This window comes from Branchiostoma floridae, chromosome 7 (genome assembly GCF_000003815.2).
Source record: "Branchiostoma floridae strain S238N-H82 chromosome 7, Bfl_VNyyK, whole genome shotgun sequence".
In the NCBI taxonomy this organism is placed as follows: domain Eukaryota; kingdom Metazoa; phylum Chordata; class Leptocardii; order Amphioxiformes; family Branchiostomatidae; genus Branchiostoma; species Branchiostoma floridae.
This window is the reverse complement of record NC_049985.1, coordinates 88,643-104,711: the sequence shown is the minus strand read 5'-3', so window position 1 is coordinate 104,711 and position 16,069 is coordinate 88,643. Positions and strand designations below refer to the sequence as shown.

The 16,069-nt window shown below is 45.1% G+C and overlaps 4 protein-coding genes across 5 annotated transcripts in view; 3 read left to right on the top strand and 1 right to left on the bottom strand.

Annotated features, from left to right (window-relative positions):
* Positions 1–1,392, top strand: part of LOC118419209 — a 15,066-nt gene extending 13,674 nt beyond the window's left edge. The window contains exons 5-6 of the mRNA XM_035825555.1: positions 18–131; positions 1,299–1,392. Coding sequence (XP_035681448.1) covers positions 18–131; positions 1,299–1,392 — 208 coding nt within the window. The remainder of the gene's footprint in view (positions 1–17; positions 132–1,298) is intronic.
* A 276-nt stretch (positions 1,393–1,668) lies between these two features.
* On the top strand, positions 1,669–6,273 carry LOC118419635 (death domain-containing protein 1-like). Of its 2 annotated transcripts, none has more exons than XM_035826114.1 (7): positions 1,669–1,870; positions 2,331–2,565; positions 2,952–3,092; positions 3,621–3,818; positions 4,159–4,216; positions 4,827–4,966; positions 5,904–6,273. In XM_035826114.1, the coding sequence occupies exons 1-7, from the start codon at positions 1,725–1,727 to the stop codon at positions 6,060–6,062; spliced, it is 1,077 nt and encodes a 358-aa protein (XP_035682007.1). In that variant the 5' UTR covers positions 1,669–1,724; the 3' UTR covers positions 6,063–6,273. The 2 variants fall into 2 exon arrangements, with proteins under 2 accessions (XP_035682007.1, XP_035682009.1); XM_035826116.1 differs by lacking the exon at positions 5,904–6,273 and adding an exon at positions 5,779–5,869.
* Positions 6,274–9,621: 3,348 nt separating this feature from the next.
* On the bottom strand, positions 9,622–10,374 carry LOC118419208 (G-protein coupled receptor 6-like). The gene has a single exon (XM_035825554.1). The coding sequence runs from the start codon at positions 10,372–10,374 to the stop codon at positions 9,622–9,624; it is 753 nt and encodes a 250-aa protein (XP_035681447.1).
* A 1,631-nt stretch (positions 10,375–12,005) lies between these two features.
* LOC118419207 (G-protein coupled receptor 6-like) lies at positions 12,006–13,175 on the top strand. The gene has a single exon (XM_035825553.1). The coding sequence runs from the start codon at positions 12,006–12,008 to the stop codon at positions 13,173–13,175; it is 1,170 nt and encodes a 389-aa protein (XP_035681446.1).
* Positions 13,176–16,069: the final 2,894 nt, after the last annotated feature.

The window sequence follows — 16,069 nt, the reverse complement described above, 5'->3', positions numbered from 1 at the left end:
GTGGATGGGGGGTACAGCCCCGGCCTCCGGCTGCTGCACAAGCCCGTGGACATCACCGTGCCGTGTCCGCTCAACCCCGCGGGCAACTGGGCACGGGACCCAACCAGGCCGGGCACCGCTGGGCTAGGCGGGTAGGTACTGGGCTGGGCGGGTAGGTACGGACCTGGGCGGGTAGGTACAGGGCTGGGCGGGGGTTGGTGTGGCACTGTCCCGGGCCTCAGGCTACACAAGCCCGTGGACATCACCGTTCCGTGTCCGCTCAACCCTGCTGGCAACTGGGCACGGGACCCCACCAGGCCGGGAACCGCTGGACTGGGCGGGTAGGTACGGGGCTGGGCCGGGAGGGTAAAAGGCTTAGTGGGTAGGTACATGGATTTTGTAGTGGCTGAATATCACTACTAGACACTAGTCGTTGTTCCATAGCACCAGTAAATGCCAACTTACCCATAGCCTGTTGAGGAAACGAGGTCCTCAGACCAGACTGCCCAATCTATCAGGACCATGGCAAGGAATCCCGGAAAGTCCAGTTCTGAAGGCTTGGGCTTATTGTTCTTGTACTTGAAAAGGTTGATTGATGGCTGGCTTACAATTAACGCTATCTCACCCCTCTCCTCCTGTCATCTCCCCACCAGGTCCCGGAAGCTGGGCAGATCCTTCCCTCTCGTTTCTGGATGCCGGTCAGTCAGCGGTGATACATTTTTGCACCGTACATTACATGATAAAACAGTATTTGATTCCGGTGAACATTTCTCTCCACCTCTCACCAGGTGCAGTAAGCAAGACGCTTCCTTCACTCTCGTTCCCCAATGCGTTACAGACAGCGGCGGTACATTTATGCACTGCACATGAAACAGTATTTCATTCAGGTGAACACTTCTCTCCACCTCCCCACTAGGTCCCATAAGCTGAGCGGCTCCTACTCTCTCATACCCTGATGCGTGTTACGGTCAGTGGTGGTACATTTTACACAGCACACTGTACGTTGTATAGTATTAGGTCCCGGTGAACATTTCATTCCACCTCCTCACTAGGTCCCATAAGCTGAGCGGCTCCTACTCTCTCATACCCTGATGCGTTACGGTCAGTGGTGGTACATTTTACACAGCACACTGTACGTTGAACAGTATTTCATTCAGGTGAACACTTCTCTCAATCCCCCATCAGGTCCCATAAGCTGAGCAGCTCTTACTCTCTCATACCCTGATGCGTTACGGTCAGTGATGGTACATTTTCCACAGTACACTGCACGTTGAATAGTATTAGTTCGCGATGAATATTTCACTCCACCTCCCAACCAGGCCCCGGAAGCTTGGCGGCTCCTCCCCGCGACCCGGTAGTTCCCCGGCCGGCAGGACGAGCGCGATGGAGGAGGGGGGCAACGGGGACGACTAGGGTAGCTTCCGGGATAGCATACAAGTAACGCCTCCCCTCTACCTCCCCACTAGGTCCCGTAAGTTAGGCGGCTCCCTCGCTCTCGTTCCCTGATGCCTTACAGTCAGTGGTGGCACATATATGCATAGTACATACACTACAGGCGAGGAAAGGCGAGGAAGGCCCGTCAAAATAGGGCTGCAAACTAGTAGACTTGACTTACTCGAGACAGTGGCTGTTCATCACAGGTTAGACAGTATTTGAACATTTCTATCTACCTCCCCACCAGGTCCCGGAAGCTTGGCGGCTCCTCCCCGAGACCAGGCAGCGCCCCGGCCGGCAGGACCAGCACGATGGAGGAGGGAGACAACGGCGACGACTTCCTGCACTTGCTGGGTCAGGCCGAGGGCGAGGAGAGCTGGGCCGAGGTCATGGGCGTCAGGTTCCGCCAGAACAAGAAGGGTCTCGTCACGTTCGAGATGTCCGAGCTGCTGGGAAAGTACGTTAACGGCCTTTTGGCTGTAAATGATAGTTGGTTAAGATTATTTCGCTGGCTGTGTAGAGATCTCGAGAGGTTTAAGTTTAAGGTTTAAGTTTCTTTTTTAAGATGATACAAAGGACCTTTTACACAGCTTACTTCCTTGCATATGTCGGGTGCCACTCTTCCTTTACCATCCGAAACACAATGGGAGCCTAGAAGCATTATCCTTTGCATACGAAATATTGCGAAGTTTTATGTGTCTATTGACACGGGTATCTGTGTTGACACCGGTACATGTTTGATTTGGTTTGCAGGTTCTTTCGCTCGTTTAAAATGATGGGCTTTTTTCTACCAGTCATATGTATATTTTTAATTTAATACGACTGTTCTTGTTTGGCATTATGAGCAATATTGGAAGTTTTCATCTTCCATTGGCCCTAGTAAACACTAACTGTATCTTTGTCACGCGCCCCCTCAGGTTCATCGTCCTGAGGACCGCTGACCCCGCGGCAGAGCAGTTCCAGTCCCTGACGGAGACCCTGCCGCGCATGCTCGAGACCTCGCTGACGCTGACGGACGCGCGACTGCTCCTGCGCACCAAGACGGGGGACCCGGAGCGGGCCGTGGTGCGGTGCGTGCCGGCACGGGACGTCCGAGAGGCCGAGATGCAGCTGGACGCGGCAGGGTACGAGGAGGCAGAACCCAGCAAGGAGGTACATAGTCTGGTCTAGGCGACTAGCTCTCGGTTTTGGTATTGTTCTAGTCTGTACCAGGCAGTACCAGTTGTGGTTAGGACCTAGGGAGATGCGCTGATCTGTTATTGCTAAAGTTTAAGGTGCAGATGGACTATGTACTTTAAGTTGGTTGGCTCTGCAGTAAGTAGTAATTTCCATTGGCGACTGTCCATGGGAAATAAGAGTGTTTGCAGCAATCCATTGTGAGATAAGATTCGCTTTCAAAAGTTTGGGTGGCTGCCTCGCGCTTGCATGAATTTGACCCAAATTGCCTGACTTGATATTGTAAGAACACTCCGTAGTTTCAAGATTAGAATTTAATAAGACTTCACTGAGACTTATTGCAACATTTTAAACCCCGACAGGTTCTGCTGAAGGACGGTGACCAGCTGGTGCTGAAGTTCTCCGGTAACGTCGCCAGAGACACCGACGGCGACAGCAGAGACTCCGTCAGACTCACTTTCTACAGCCAGAGGCGGACACAGGCGCATTTCTACATCAAGGAGGTGAGATAATAACAATACATCTGGTAAATAGATTATTAGAAATTATCAAGGGAAACTTGAAAGGATGGCGGCAGTATAGATTAGACGTCCCGTACGTGCCTTTTCTTTTTTTTGCGTCCGTGTACTGTAACTGCAGGGTGTTTAGTCTTCGAGCCCAGAGGCCGTGGGTTAGAATCTAGTCATGCCACTGATCTTTGGTGTCATTTGGAGAATGCACTGAAAACGACTTTCCTCTAGCTCACTCTACCCAGTTCTATAGATGATGATGATTTTGATCGGGGTCTATGAGATAAAAGACGGTGGAAAGAGAGGGATGGGCTTCCCCTTTCAATTAATGTCGTGCCCTGGACACAGTGGGTACAACCCACCGTCCTCTTGACTTCCTAGGCTTTGAGATCTTACATTTACCATAAACTGTACGTCTGCCTTTACCATTACCATAATCTTTACTTTTACGTTTACGCTTACGCTCACGCTTACGATTACGATTACGCTTACGTGTACGTTTACCTTTACCTTTACCTTCAGGTGAACGAGTTCGGTAACTACAGCTCGCCGTGCTACCGGGGGATGGTGCGGTTCTACGGCACCCGGCGGCACGTGGGGAGACCCGGCGGGGAGGACGCCGACCGAGGCCCGCCCGATGTCATCAAGAACGCGTTCCTCGGGGACACTGTGGAGGACGGACTGGACAGCATCTGCAAACTGCCTGTTACGCTGCCTAAGGTACGCTTTGTCTTAGATTTAAAGTTGAAAGTTAGCAGAAAAATAAAACTTGGGCATGTACAACTTTCCCAATGTATGAAACTTTACTTTAGCATGGAAAAATTAAGCTCCGATCCCCATGATTTGCATATGATTGTCGTCACATTGCCTATTCTAAAATCATCAAACTCCATTCGTCACTTCTTGATTTACTCTATTTTAAAGCTAAGAATAATAAAAGGACTTCAGTTCCAAGGAAAGACATAAGGGAGTGTACGAAACCATGTTTAGTTGACATCTACTCCACTTATGATACCAATAATGTTAATGGTTCTATATGTTTCTATCTTTTCCCCTACAGAGAGAGCGAGACCCTCCAAGGCCTCCAAGTGCCTACAGAAAACTCATCGAATCACAAGGTGGGTGTCCATAACTAAATGTAAGCTGGCATCCCGGAAACAGGAGCTATCATACAAATGTTGACATCATCTATTCAATGCATGAGTAATGATACCCGGATTTTGGTATTTCGATAACATCTAAGCATATAATTTGATCTTAATTGTTCGAACCCTGGAAGATTAGTGCTGAATGGTATCTTAAAGGGAATGTGTGAAGAAAGCAATGATTTATTTTGTATGCCTCATATTATACCCGGGTGTCTACCCATGTTCCCAGACCCTTTTGTTGACGACTGGCTGTAGTGGGTTGTCTCGGAGATCTAGATAGACGAAGACTGGGACATTAGATAGACAATTGCAGACCCTGTCTGTTCCATCTTGCCACAAAGTGTGCAGGTAGCATCAATTATTCAGTGAAAACAACAGCTATACGCCTTTTCCGTCTCTAGGCCCGCTGGTTAACGACTGGCTGCAGTGGTTACCATTAGAGATAGACAAAGACTGATGAGATTTGCTTTTTGTTCTCTCCGATCTCCCCAGGCCCGTTGATGAACAACTGACTGCAGTGGTTAGCGTCAGAGATAGACACAGACTGAGATTTGCTTTTTGCTCTCTCCGATCTCCCCAGGCCCGTTAGTGAACGACTGGCTGCAGTGGCTCGCGTCAGAGTTAGACGAGGACTGGGACCTGCTGGGGCACCACCTGCGCGTCAAGCGGTCCCGTCTGCAGCACATCAAGCGGAACAACCCCGACGACATGCAGCAGCAGGTATGATATGGACCTATTTTGTATAACATAACACCGACCTATTTCGTATAATACCGACCTATTTTGTATAATGCTGATCTATTTTGTATAATACCGACCTATTTTGTATAAAACCGACCTATTTTGTATAATACCGACCTATTTTGTATAAGACCGACCTATTTTGTATAATAACAACCTACTTTGTATAATACCGAAGACATAAATCAGCAGGTATAATATAGACCAATTTTATATAATACCGAATCGGATCTATTTTGTATAATACCGACCCATTTTGTATGAAGCCGACGACATACAGCAGCAAGTATTATACCGGCTTATTTTGTATAATGCCGATCTATTTTGTATATTGCCGACCTATCGACCTTTTCATAATGCGGGTGAGGAGAGCATTAGTTCCTATATTAATCGCTAGATGGCGCATGTGACTGAACAAAATAGTCTTATATCATGACAGAGATGATTTTTTTTGCATAACACCGAGATATTTTGTATGATACCGACCTCGAGCTCTTTTGTATAATAACGATCCATTTTGTATAATATCGCCCTATTTCCAAAATGTTTGGTATTGATCATGTTTGATTTATAAGTCTAGTTGCATGGAGATGTTTCATGTTATTATTCATTTCGTTTGTTAATTTTGTTTAATTTTGTTTACAGTATCTGGTTGGTGGGAGGGGGAGGGGGCGAAAAGCCACATAGGCTTCTGCCGCACACCCACCCACCCACTTCATTTTTTCTAATGTCTAATGTTTTTATTGTTGCGTATATATGCAAATAAACAATTCACACTTCACACACCGCAGGCCTTCGACATGCTGTACTCGTGGAGGAAGAGCTTGCCCACCTAACCTGCATCTACTGTATCATAATTTTCAATTTTTATTGTTGCATACATACAAATAAACAAATCACAATTCCCAACCCACAGGCCTTCGACATGCTGTACTCGTGGCGGAAGAGCCTGCCCGCCGCCACCGACAAGATCGGGAAGCTGTGCCGGGCGCTGTCGCGTGTGGGCCGGCGGGACCTGGCCGAGGAGCTGCGGGAACGGTACTCCGACCATCGGAAGAAGAACGGCAAGGCGTAGTGTAAGGCTTAGGTCCATGTTCAAAGCAAACAAGTTAGGTATGACGTGTCGTTCGGTGTAATATAACCAGCTGCTGCCGCACCGCGTGCCTGCGAAGCTGGTGTGTTACGCTGAACGGCGGTTATACCGGCTATATAGATACAGATACAGGTCCCATTTCTGAAACAGGACCCGGCCGGGATGTTTGCGGAAACGAACATTTAAAGTGTTCACCAAGGAATATCTATACATTATGCTCCTGACTACTTTTTTTCCTTTCTGCGAGTTTTGTTGCCGTTCTTATCATAATTTTACTTTCTGAAAGCTACCCGGCCGGGCCCCGGGTTGGGAATTGGGCCTAACCTGGTAAAAACAAACTTAAAATATACATTTGTCTTAAGAAAACTAGGACCATAGCGTGTCCAGAATAGAAGACACCGCTGCAGTACCAACAGAGGCCACTAGGAAACCCAAAATCGGTCATAATCGTTGTCTTTTCAAGGGGTCCTCTCATTCCCAATATCAGAATACACATATATATATATATATATATATATATATATATATATATATATATATATATATATATAACTATATGTATAATGGTCAGACTTGTGTAAAAAGATACGGAGATGTTCTTGTACATAGTTATTGTAGCTGCTGCAAAAAATGGTTGGATTTTCTTCAGCCAAATGAGAAATATAAGAATTGTACATACATGTAGATGGCCGAAATGTCGGGAGGTGTAAAACATCGGCTGTGTGCAAATAACGTTTCATATCAACAATATTTATCTGATGAGACTGTTTACAACCCGACGAATCTGTGTACAAGATAGGAAATTAAGTACTGAAACTTTGTTGATCTTGACATACTGGAAACATAAGTTCTGTTCTTAATCTAATAAAAAGAATACAATGTGATATCGTACCTGAATGTATAGGAATGAAGGAAGATTCGATAAGATTTGAGAGAAAATAAGGGAAATTACACTAATTACCTGTGACATTGATAAATGTGTACATGTAATTATAAGTGGATCATTATAAGTTTTGTAAGCTCATTGGTTTTACGTTATTAGCAGATTTTTGTGCAGGCACAAGTTTTTGCTTTTTGTTGTATTGTACCACAGACCACGCTTCTAGTCAATGAACGACAACCAGTCTTGGTTGATTGAGCAAATCTGGCTGTGTCGATGTCTTGCAATAAACAATTATTACCTTTTTCATAAATTCGTTATTTATGTGATCATTCATCCTTTCATTTTACTTTGAAGTTTATATACTTAAGCAACAACACGTTCGAGTTCTACAGAAAAAGAAATGTATACTCACTATATGTATACTTTCTAGACAGTGGGGTCCAGACCTAATCATAGAAACTTGCAGCTAAACATTGTCACAACTGCATAATATACTATGTTGTTCGCACATTTAGATGATGTTTTATCAATAGGTTCACTTTAGTTTATACCCGTGGCATTTCATGGGTTGTTGTGTACATTATTCAGCAATTAATTCACGCATGCAGACGATATTGCACAAGGGAGCGGACGATATATTGCACATACTGACGTAGGACTCAGACTAAGTCTATAAGTCGCTCTCTGCCCTCGCCACAAACGAGTTCCTATGTCTCTCTCAGTACGGCTGACTGGCAGTTTATATGGTCACATAATAGACATATAGCACAACCAAACATCAGTTAATAAACTGCGAAATAACGAAATTCTACTGACAACTATGGGTGCATACCTAAAGCCCGGACTTGGAATTGGACCTAAAATGTTTAGGTCCAAGTAAAAAAAAAAACCTAAATGACTGGAGCCAAGTCCGGACTTGCAAAAAGCTATCCGTCAGTTATATTCCCTTTTTTGTTCTAAAGCATCTAAAACCTTCCATAGACGGTGAAATTTGCATTGGAAAAAGACGAAAAACATTTCGTGTTTACACTGGCTGTATATAATTTGGATGACTTAAAGTCCAGACCTGAACCTGAATATGAGTTTAGGTACGCACCACTACTGACAACATCTTCTTTCTACACACTTCGGAACAAAGTAACAATATCTAGATAGAGAATTATCACACTCAATTGGTTAACTTTACAATCTTGTAGCTATATGTATTGTATCACTTCCACATGCGCCATACGTTGACAGCGATCTCAACAATGTAATTCTTTACCATACAAGAAGATCCAATTGTCTACAGACATTGTACCATATGTCATCTCTCTTCACATTCACGGCCATCATATGAAGGTGATTTGCATGCAAATCCAGTTACATGTAACACTTCTAACTTTACTTTAAATCATACTATTGCTGAGAATAAAGCACTTTACGAACTCACCTAGCAGACTTTAAAAGACGGACATTTAACTTCACTGTATATCTCTGAAGTCTCGAGGCGCGATCGCGTTCGTCCGAGGACGTCGTGTGATTTTGATGGCGTCCAGGTTTCAAGTAGGATGTAACAGAAACAATCAACAACAACCATATAAGACGGTAATTTTAACAAGACGACAATTCAACGACACATGCATGACTAAGAATGCCCTTCGTTTGCCATGGTTGTACGATCGCACTATGACTGACACTTGTCAATGAAGTTTACATAGTGACAACACATTTCATACAGTTTGTTTCTTTTTCTTTTTCACACATCGAGATGTACGTGACAACGATAAAGTTGAAGTTACTCTATTTCAGTAAGGTGACCACAAGAATCAATTAAGGAACAATTGACAATTGAAGTTAGTGAAGAACATAAGATACTGTAAATGTATTTAAGTTCGCGGGGATTTAATTTCGCGGTAGCGGGAAAAAGGATTTTTCGCGGTGGATTTAAGTTCGCGGTAACACCATAGACTGCAATCTAATATCATAATAGAAAAATTTTCGCGGTGGTTTTAAATTCGCGGTGAAGTGGTCACCGCGAAAACCGCGAACATTAATCCACCGCGAACATTTCTACATTTACAGTATCATTTCATCATCGAAAACATACATACATGATAGCATTCCACAACTTGTATCTCTCCGCTTTAATCAAAGCTAATTGACGTTTCTTTCAGTCCACATGAATTACATCTCATAATGATGCTTGGCATACAATTAGTTTCAATGTTTCTTTTATGTTCGAGGTTTGAACAGACAGCTTACTATGGGCCCCATGCATTCAGTCGCGGCGAGGCCGAATAGAAGGTGATTCACACAGTCCAAAAGCTGTAAGACGAAAGTTCCAGTTGCCACGTTTCGTAATCCTGGTTGCTATACAGTACAAATGTTTCCTTTTACGTCCGAGATGTGACCAGACAGTTTTCTACGGGCGTATTGAATTTGTTTCTGCCAGTTCATTCTAGTGGCACTGAAGTAGAGTGATGAGTGTCACTCGGAACGTCAGGCGGTAAATTTTCGTTTTTATTCAATTGTAGGAATTTGACTGTTTTTGAAACTACCTTTTTTCCGTGGACGAATAGGTGGTGATTCACAATTGCAGCTTTACCACAGCCCAAAAGCAGTGAGACGAAAGTTCCAGTACAATTTAATGTTTTCTTTATGTGAGCAGACAGTTTTCTAAGGGCTCCACGCATTCACCGCGCGACCGACGAAGAGACGCTTCACGTTGCGGCGGATTTCCTCCAGTCGGAAGCCGTAGATGATGGGGTTGACCGCGGAGTTGAGGAGCACGGATGCTAACATCGACGGATCCATGTTGCCGCAATCTCCTTTACAGGCCACTTCCCTAGCCACCCCCACGCACCAAGGCAGCCACCCCGCCAGAAACACGGCGGTGATGATGAGTACGGTGATGGCTGATTTCCTGCTGGTGGTAGGCTGGGCCTGCACTGCGGCCTCCTGCCGCCTGATGTCGCTAACCTGCCGCCACAGGCACCGGAACACGCCGAGGTTGAAGAACATGATCGCCGTCATTGGGATGAAGACTAGAATCAGGACCATGACCAGGTAACCGGGCTGAGAACCTCCGCCGAACTGGATACACCCTACTTGGGACGGAAACGTGCAGCTCCATCCGAACACGGGCAGCAGTGCCAAGACGCTGCTCCACATCCAGGTGGCTATGATCGCAACCTTGCATCTATCGTTGGTGATCTTGTTCTCGTACGTCATGCCGTGGAAGATGAACCAGTAGCGCTCGGCCGTTAGCGCCAGCAGGCTGTAGGCAGAGGACAGCCCTGCGAAGATGATAGAAGTGAAGATGAAGCGGTTCAGAGCATTGGGAGGACGAACTCCAGCTTTCGCGTAAAGGTATATGGTGGAACACACGATAAGGAAGTTCACCCCAGTCACAATGTCGCTTGCCGCCATGTTGGCCATCAGTATGTAGACCGGCTTGTGCAGCGCCTCGTACTTGATGATAGCCGCTAAGGGTAGGCTGTTCGCCACAACCGACCAAAGAGCCACGACATTGAAAATGAGCAACACCCAAAGATACCGTAAACGACTCGAGAAAGGAGGCCTTTCAGGAATGTCAATCTCTTCTTCAAGGCACCCCAGTGCGGTTGAAGTGACGTTTTCCCTCTACCTGAGAAATGTTGGTAGCGCCGAGTAAGCTGCAGTTCTTTGATAGACCGTCCAAAGTTTCTGAACCGCCGACGCTGTTGTTGCTGTGTCCTGTGGCGGAGGTTAGATCCGTTTGAGGTGCCGAAACTGTACCAAGGCTGCAGATGACGACAAAGACGAACATCAGAGCCGTCCTGATTTTCGGCCGTCCGAACATCATCACTCCATTTACTGTTTCAATTAGGATAAAAGATTTGCCAAATGTACTGCAATGTCTCTTGTCAATGTATTTCAGTCAATTCAGTTCAGTCGTCCATCTGGTGACACTACACTCACGACAGACAAGAGGTCCCTGTCTTGGAGACCAACATCCTCCTCGATCACTCTCCTAAGGGTCAGGGATGGTCGGCCGCGTCTTCGCCTGTTGTTGGGCTGCCAGAGAAGAACCCTTGTGGTCATCTACTGTCACCGAAAGCTTTTGATATGTTACTGAAGCATAATAAAAGGTCCCTTTATGCGTAGATGCGCGCTTCCTCGTATGTGACGTCGAAGTCTTGCGTGTTCGTCTCACAAATGACATAAAGAATCAAATGCAACGAATGTCTATTCAAAGTTTGCATGTCTTTTGTGTATTCGTTATTTCGCACAATCTCAGCTTTTAGCCAGGTGCAGGAAAAGATCTGATAGACAAAGTTCAGAGCTTAAGTCAGTCAATAGAAATCATAATCTTTTGATTATACTTGGATAAAAAAATTGCATGCGCTCTTCTAAAACGCATCCATTAGGATGTTATGATCTCCCATATACCAACACTGAAGAATTGTACTTTTAGAAGATCAGTACAATTCGAAAACGCATGCGATTTTTTCATCCAAGAATTATCAAAAGATTATTGGGATATGATTTCTATTGACTGGCTTAAGCTCTGAAGTTGAGCTATTAGATCTTTCCTGCACCTGGCTAAAAGCTGAGACTATGCGAAATAACGAATACACAAAAGACATGCAAACTTTGAATAGACATTCGTTGCATTTGATTTTTTATGTCATTTGTGAGACGAACCCGCAATACTTCGACGCCACATACGAGGAAGCGCGCATCTACGCATAAAGGGACCTTTCATTCAGCTTCAGTGACATACCAAAAGCTTTCGGTGAGAGTAGATTGTGAGAGTAGATTGCCACAAGGGTTATTATCTGGCAGCCAGACGACAAGCGAAGACGCGTCCGACCATCCCTGAACCTAGGAGGTTGATCGAGGAGGATGTTAGCGACCTCATGTCTGTCATGCGCGACAGAGTCATCTGGAGGGACTTCATAGTGTCACCAGATGGTCAACTGAACTGAACTGACTGAACTGACTAAACTACATTGACTAGAGACATTGACGTACATTTTGGCAATACTTTCATCCTGATTGAAACAGTCAATGGAATGATGATGATCAGACGACTGAAAACCTGGACGGCTCTGATGCTTGTATTTGTAGCCAGCTACAATTTCGACACAGTTTCGGCGCCTCAAACCGATCTAACCTCCGCCACAGGACACAGCAACAACAGCGTCGGCGGTTCAGAAACTTTGGACGGTCTATCAAAGAAGAACTGCAGCTTACTTGGTGCTACCAACATTTCTCAGGTAGAAGAAAACGTCACTTCAACCGCACTGGGGTGCCTTGAAGAAGAGATTGACATTCCTGAAAGGCCTCCTTTTTGGATTCGCGTTCGGCATCTTTGGGTGTTGCACATTTTCAACGTTGTGGCTCTTTGGTCGGTCGTGGCGAACAGCCTACCCTTAGCGGCTATCATCAAGCACGAAGCCCTGCACAAGCCGGTCTACATACTGATGGCCAACATGCCAGCAAGCGATGTTGTGGCTGGGGTGACCTTCGGTATCGCGTTTTGCACCATATTATTTTACGGAAAAGCTGGACTTCCTCTTCCCAATGCTTTGCTCCGTTTCGTCTTCACTTCTTGTCTCATCTCGGCCCTGTCCTCCGCCTACAGTCTGCTGGCGCTAACGGCCGAGCGCTACTGGTTCATCGTCCACGGCATGACGTACGAGAATCAGATCACCAACGATAGATGCAAGGTCGTTATCATCGTGGTCTGGATGTGGAGCAGCGTGTTGGCGCTGCTGCCTGTGTTTGGATGGAGCTGTACCTACCCCTCCCAGGTTGGGTGCATCGAGTTGGGCGGAGGTTCTCAGCCCGGTTACCTGGTCATGGTCCTGATTCTAGTCTTCGTCCCAATGGCGGCGATCATGCTCTTCAACCTCGGCGTGTTCCGGTGCCTGTGGCGGCAGGTTAGCGACATCAGGCGGCAGGAGGCCGCAGTGCAGGCCCAGCCTACCACCAGTAGAAAATCATCCATCACCGTTCTCATCATCACCGTCGTGTTTCTAGCCGGGTGGCTGCCGTGGTGTGTTCTTGTGGCCAACGAGGTGGCCTGTAAAGGAGATGGCGGCAACATGGATCCGTCGATGGTAGCATCCGTGCTCCTGAACTCTGCAGTAAACCCCGTCATCTACGGCTTTCGTCTGGAGGAAATCCGCCGCAACGTGAAGCGTCTCTTCGTCGGCCGCGCCGTGAATGCATGGAGCCCTTAGAAAACTGTCTGTTCACATCTCGGACATCATAAAAAGAAACATCCGTACAGTATACCAACCGGGATTACGAGACGTGTCAACAAGAACTTTCGTCTTACAGCTTGTGGACTGTGTAAAGGCTGTGATTGTCAATCTGCTCCTATTCGGTCTCGCAGTGAATTCATGGATCCCTTAGAAGATTGTCTGTTCACATCTCGGACATCATAAAAGGAACGTTCGAACCGCATATTATGAACTGTGGCAACTGGAACTGTCGTCTTACAGCTTTTGGACTGTGATAAAAACTGCAATTGTGAATCACCACCTATTCGGCCTCGCCGTGAATGCATGGAGCCCATAGAAAGCTGTCTGTTCAAATCCCGACATAGAAGAAACATTTAATTTTTGTATAACAACCAGCATTATGACACCTAACTATGTGGACTCCCCCCCCCCCCCCGCGTATACACAGAGAATGTCTTCAACATGATCAGATTTAAAAAAAAAGCACCTCATTGCATTTAAACGATGACGAGAAAAATGCGACGATGACGTCTTACCAAAACAATGAAAAAAAACGGAACGAGACAAGATTTGTAAGATGAAACAAAAGTCAATTGGTTTTGATAAAAGGCGGATAGATACAAGGTATGGAAAACTATCACGTATGCTTTAGGTGATGAAATGATATGTGATGTTATTCAATAACGCCAGCTGTCACTGATTGTTCAAGATTAATACTTGTGGTCACATTATTGAATAGAGTAACTTCAACTATATCGCTGTTACGTACATCTCAATGTGTGTAAAGGGAAGAAAAAAATTATATGAAATGTGTTATCGCTATGTAATATACACATAACCGTCATTACCTAGTCATCCTCATTGTGCGGTCGTCGCAACATCACAAAATTGGGCATTTCTAGTCGTGCAAATGTCGTTCAAATGTTGTCTTGTTAGAAATGCTGTCTTAGATGGTTGCCGGCTGTTGCTTCTGTCATAGCTTGCTTGAAAAATGTACGACATCAAAATCGTACGACGTCCTACGACAAATGCGATCTTGCAAGTCACTTGTTTTCACTTGTCAGTTGTAGTCTTGTAGAATACATAGCTAGCAAACTAAGTCATATAACCAGAAGCATTTCATGCGGGTAGTTCATCTACGAATAAAGTAGCTTGCTTGAAACTATAAGTCTCTTGTGTATTTCAGGTTTCATCATGTAGGTTAGATATAGCACAAAAAAGACCTTTCGCTCAGCACACCCTTCGTCTTAAATCGTCATCGCGCAAGCTAAGACATTGATATCACATATTCATCGCGAAAGTGAGATACAAATGTATGAGAGCCGCTAAAGCGTTATGGTAGCAGAACACTGATTTAAAAATTAATCCGTAGATCAGGTATAAAGTCGTGCCTCACCTAACCTCAGGTTATCCTGTGCCAGCAGATACATCGGACAGCAAATTTCCATCTACACCTGTCGGCTGTGGTGCTCTTAGGCTGTTCCCAGGGGATGCCATTGGTGCGTCACAGTACGGAAAAAGCCGTAGAGATTCTTCTGTGCATGCACGGCAGCGAGGTGGAAACTGTGGGGAATGTTGGAAGAATACGTATTCAGTTTTGAGACAGTATAAAGTTGGATTCACTTTCACTTCATTTGCAATTTACCAAGAGCAAACCCTCAGGTCGAAGCTAGACCTGCTTTTCAGGCAGTCCTGGACTTATGTTACGGGAAATAAAAATAGGCTGCCTACGCCTTACGGAAAATAGCATGCAGACTCTCATTATATAACAGTAATGACACATTTCTAATAATAAAAACAACAGTACAGGTTTCTTCGGTCTCCGTAAATTTGCTCTTGAATAATACTGTTCCGGGATACTGCCTATATGTCGACTGCAGTTCCATTAGTCATGACCTTTGCTAAGGATCAAAAATAAAAGTGTTTGAAAAATTTAAGCTCTTTATCACAAATTTTATAGACTGTACCCTTAAATGACATATATTCAATTTTCGTACCTTCCTTGTGCACCCTGCTATAAATGTTGGGGTGTCGACCCTCCTCACTTCCGGGTCCTTAACCATGTAAATCCCCATAAGCGATGTACTGTGCTCTGCTACCTTTAGAACAGGCGGGAAACGCGTGGGGATTCCCAGAAGGGAAATACTTTGAGTGCAATGGATATGAATTCCATTAAGTAACTCATCTATTTCAAAAAGGGCTCCCTTGGAAACCATTTGATAAAGAACTAAAAGGACGATCCGTAATTAATACTTAAACGAAAATATAGTGGGTTAAGTGAAACGTCGCCTAGCGGAAAGGGTCAAAACAGCAGAATGTGACGTGTATCAGTCTTTAAAGGCCAGCCTTCTCGAACAATGATGGTTACTTAGTCTAGTTGATGGTTAGTTTGTTTATTTTGTTTATTTGTTTATTAAAATTCACCACACAAGTGAAAGGGGCGGGGGAACAGGTGGTGACACCTTTACTGGCCCTCGCCCCGACATGAAAATACAATAAATACAGCAGATTAAGATTAATACTAAACGACATAAACAATCGATCAGACTACCGAGCCCTTAAATCCTGGCAGGGGGCGCACTTACATGCAGTAGACCAGGTACAGAGGTTATCGGATACAAAGTGGCTTCTGAATATCAACAGTAGATTTCACAAGTAACTGTTTGAAAGACAATAGGTCGGACTGGTGCGACGACACAGGCGTGTTAGTTTGTGTTAGTTTTCTTACATACGGTGTTGTGTATGTGCAGATTGACTCCACTTGCACGTTATATGGAGGGGTTTTGGATAAGAGCAGGTCCACTCCGGTTTGAACTCACTCAATATCCATAGTAAAATCATTAGGCTAGCCTCTACCAGCTTCAATGGGTCGCTAAAAATAGTGTACTTTA

Coding starts and splice junctions, on each gene's coding strand:
- LOC118419635 (XM_035826114.1), top strand. CDS start 1,725: ATGGAGGAGGGAGACAACGGCGACGACTTCCTGCACTTGCTGGGTCAG. Junction 3,819..4,158: donor TGCCTGTTACGCTGCCTAAG/GTACGCTTTGTC, acceptor TTTCCCCTACAG/AGAGAGCGAGACCCTCCAAG. Junction 4,217..4,826: donor AAAACTCATCGAATCACAAG/GTGGGTGTCCAT, acceptor CGATCTCCCCAG/GCCCGTTAGTGAACGACTGG.
- LOC118419208 (XM_035825554.1), bottom strand. CDS start 10,374: ATGGCGGCAAGCGACATTGTGACTGGGGTGAACTTCCTTATCGTGTGT.
- LOC118419207 (XM_035825553.1), top strand. CDS start 12,006: ATGATGATCAGACGACTGAAAACCTGGACGGCTCTGATGCTTGTATTT.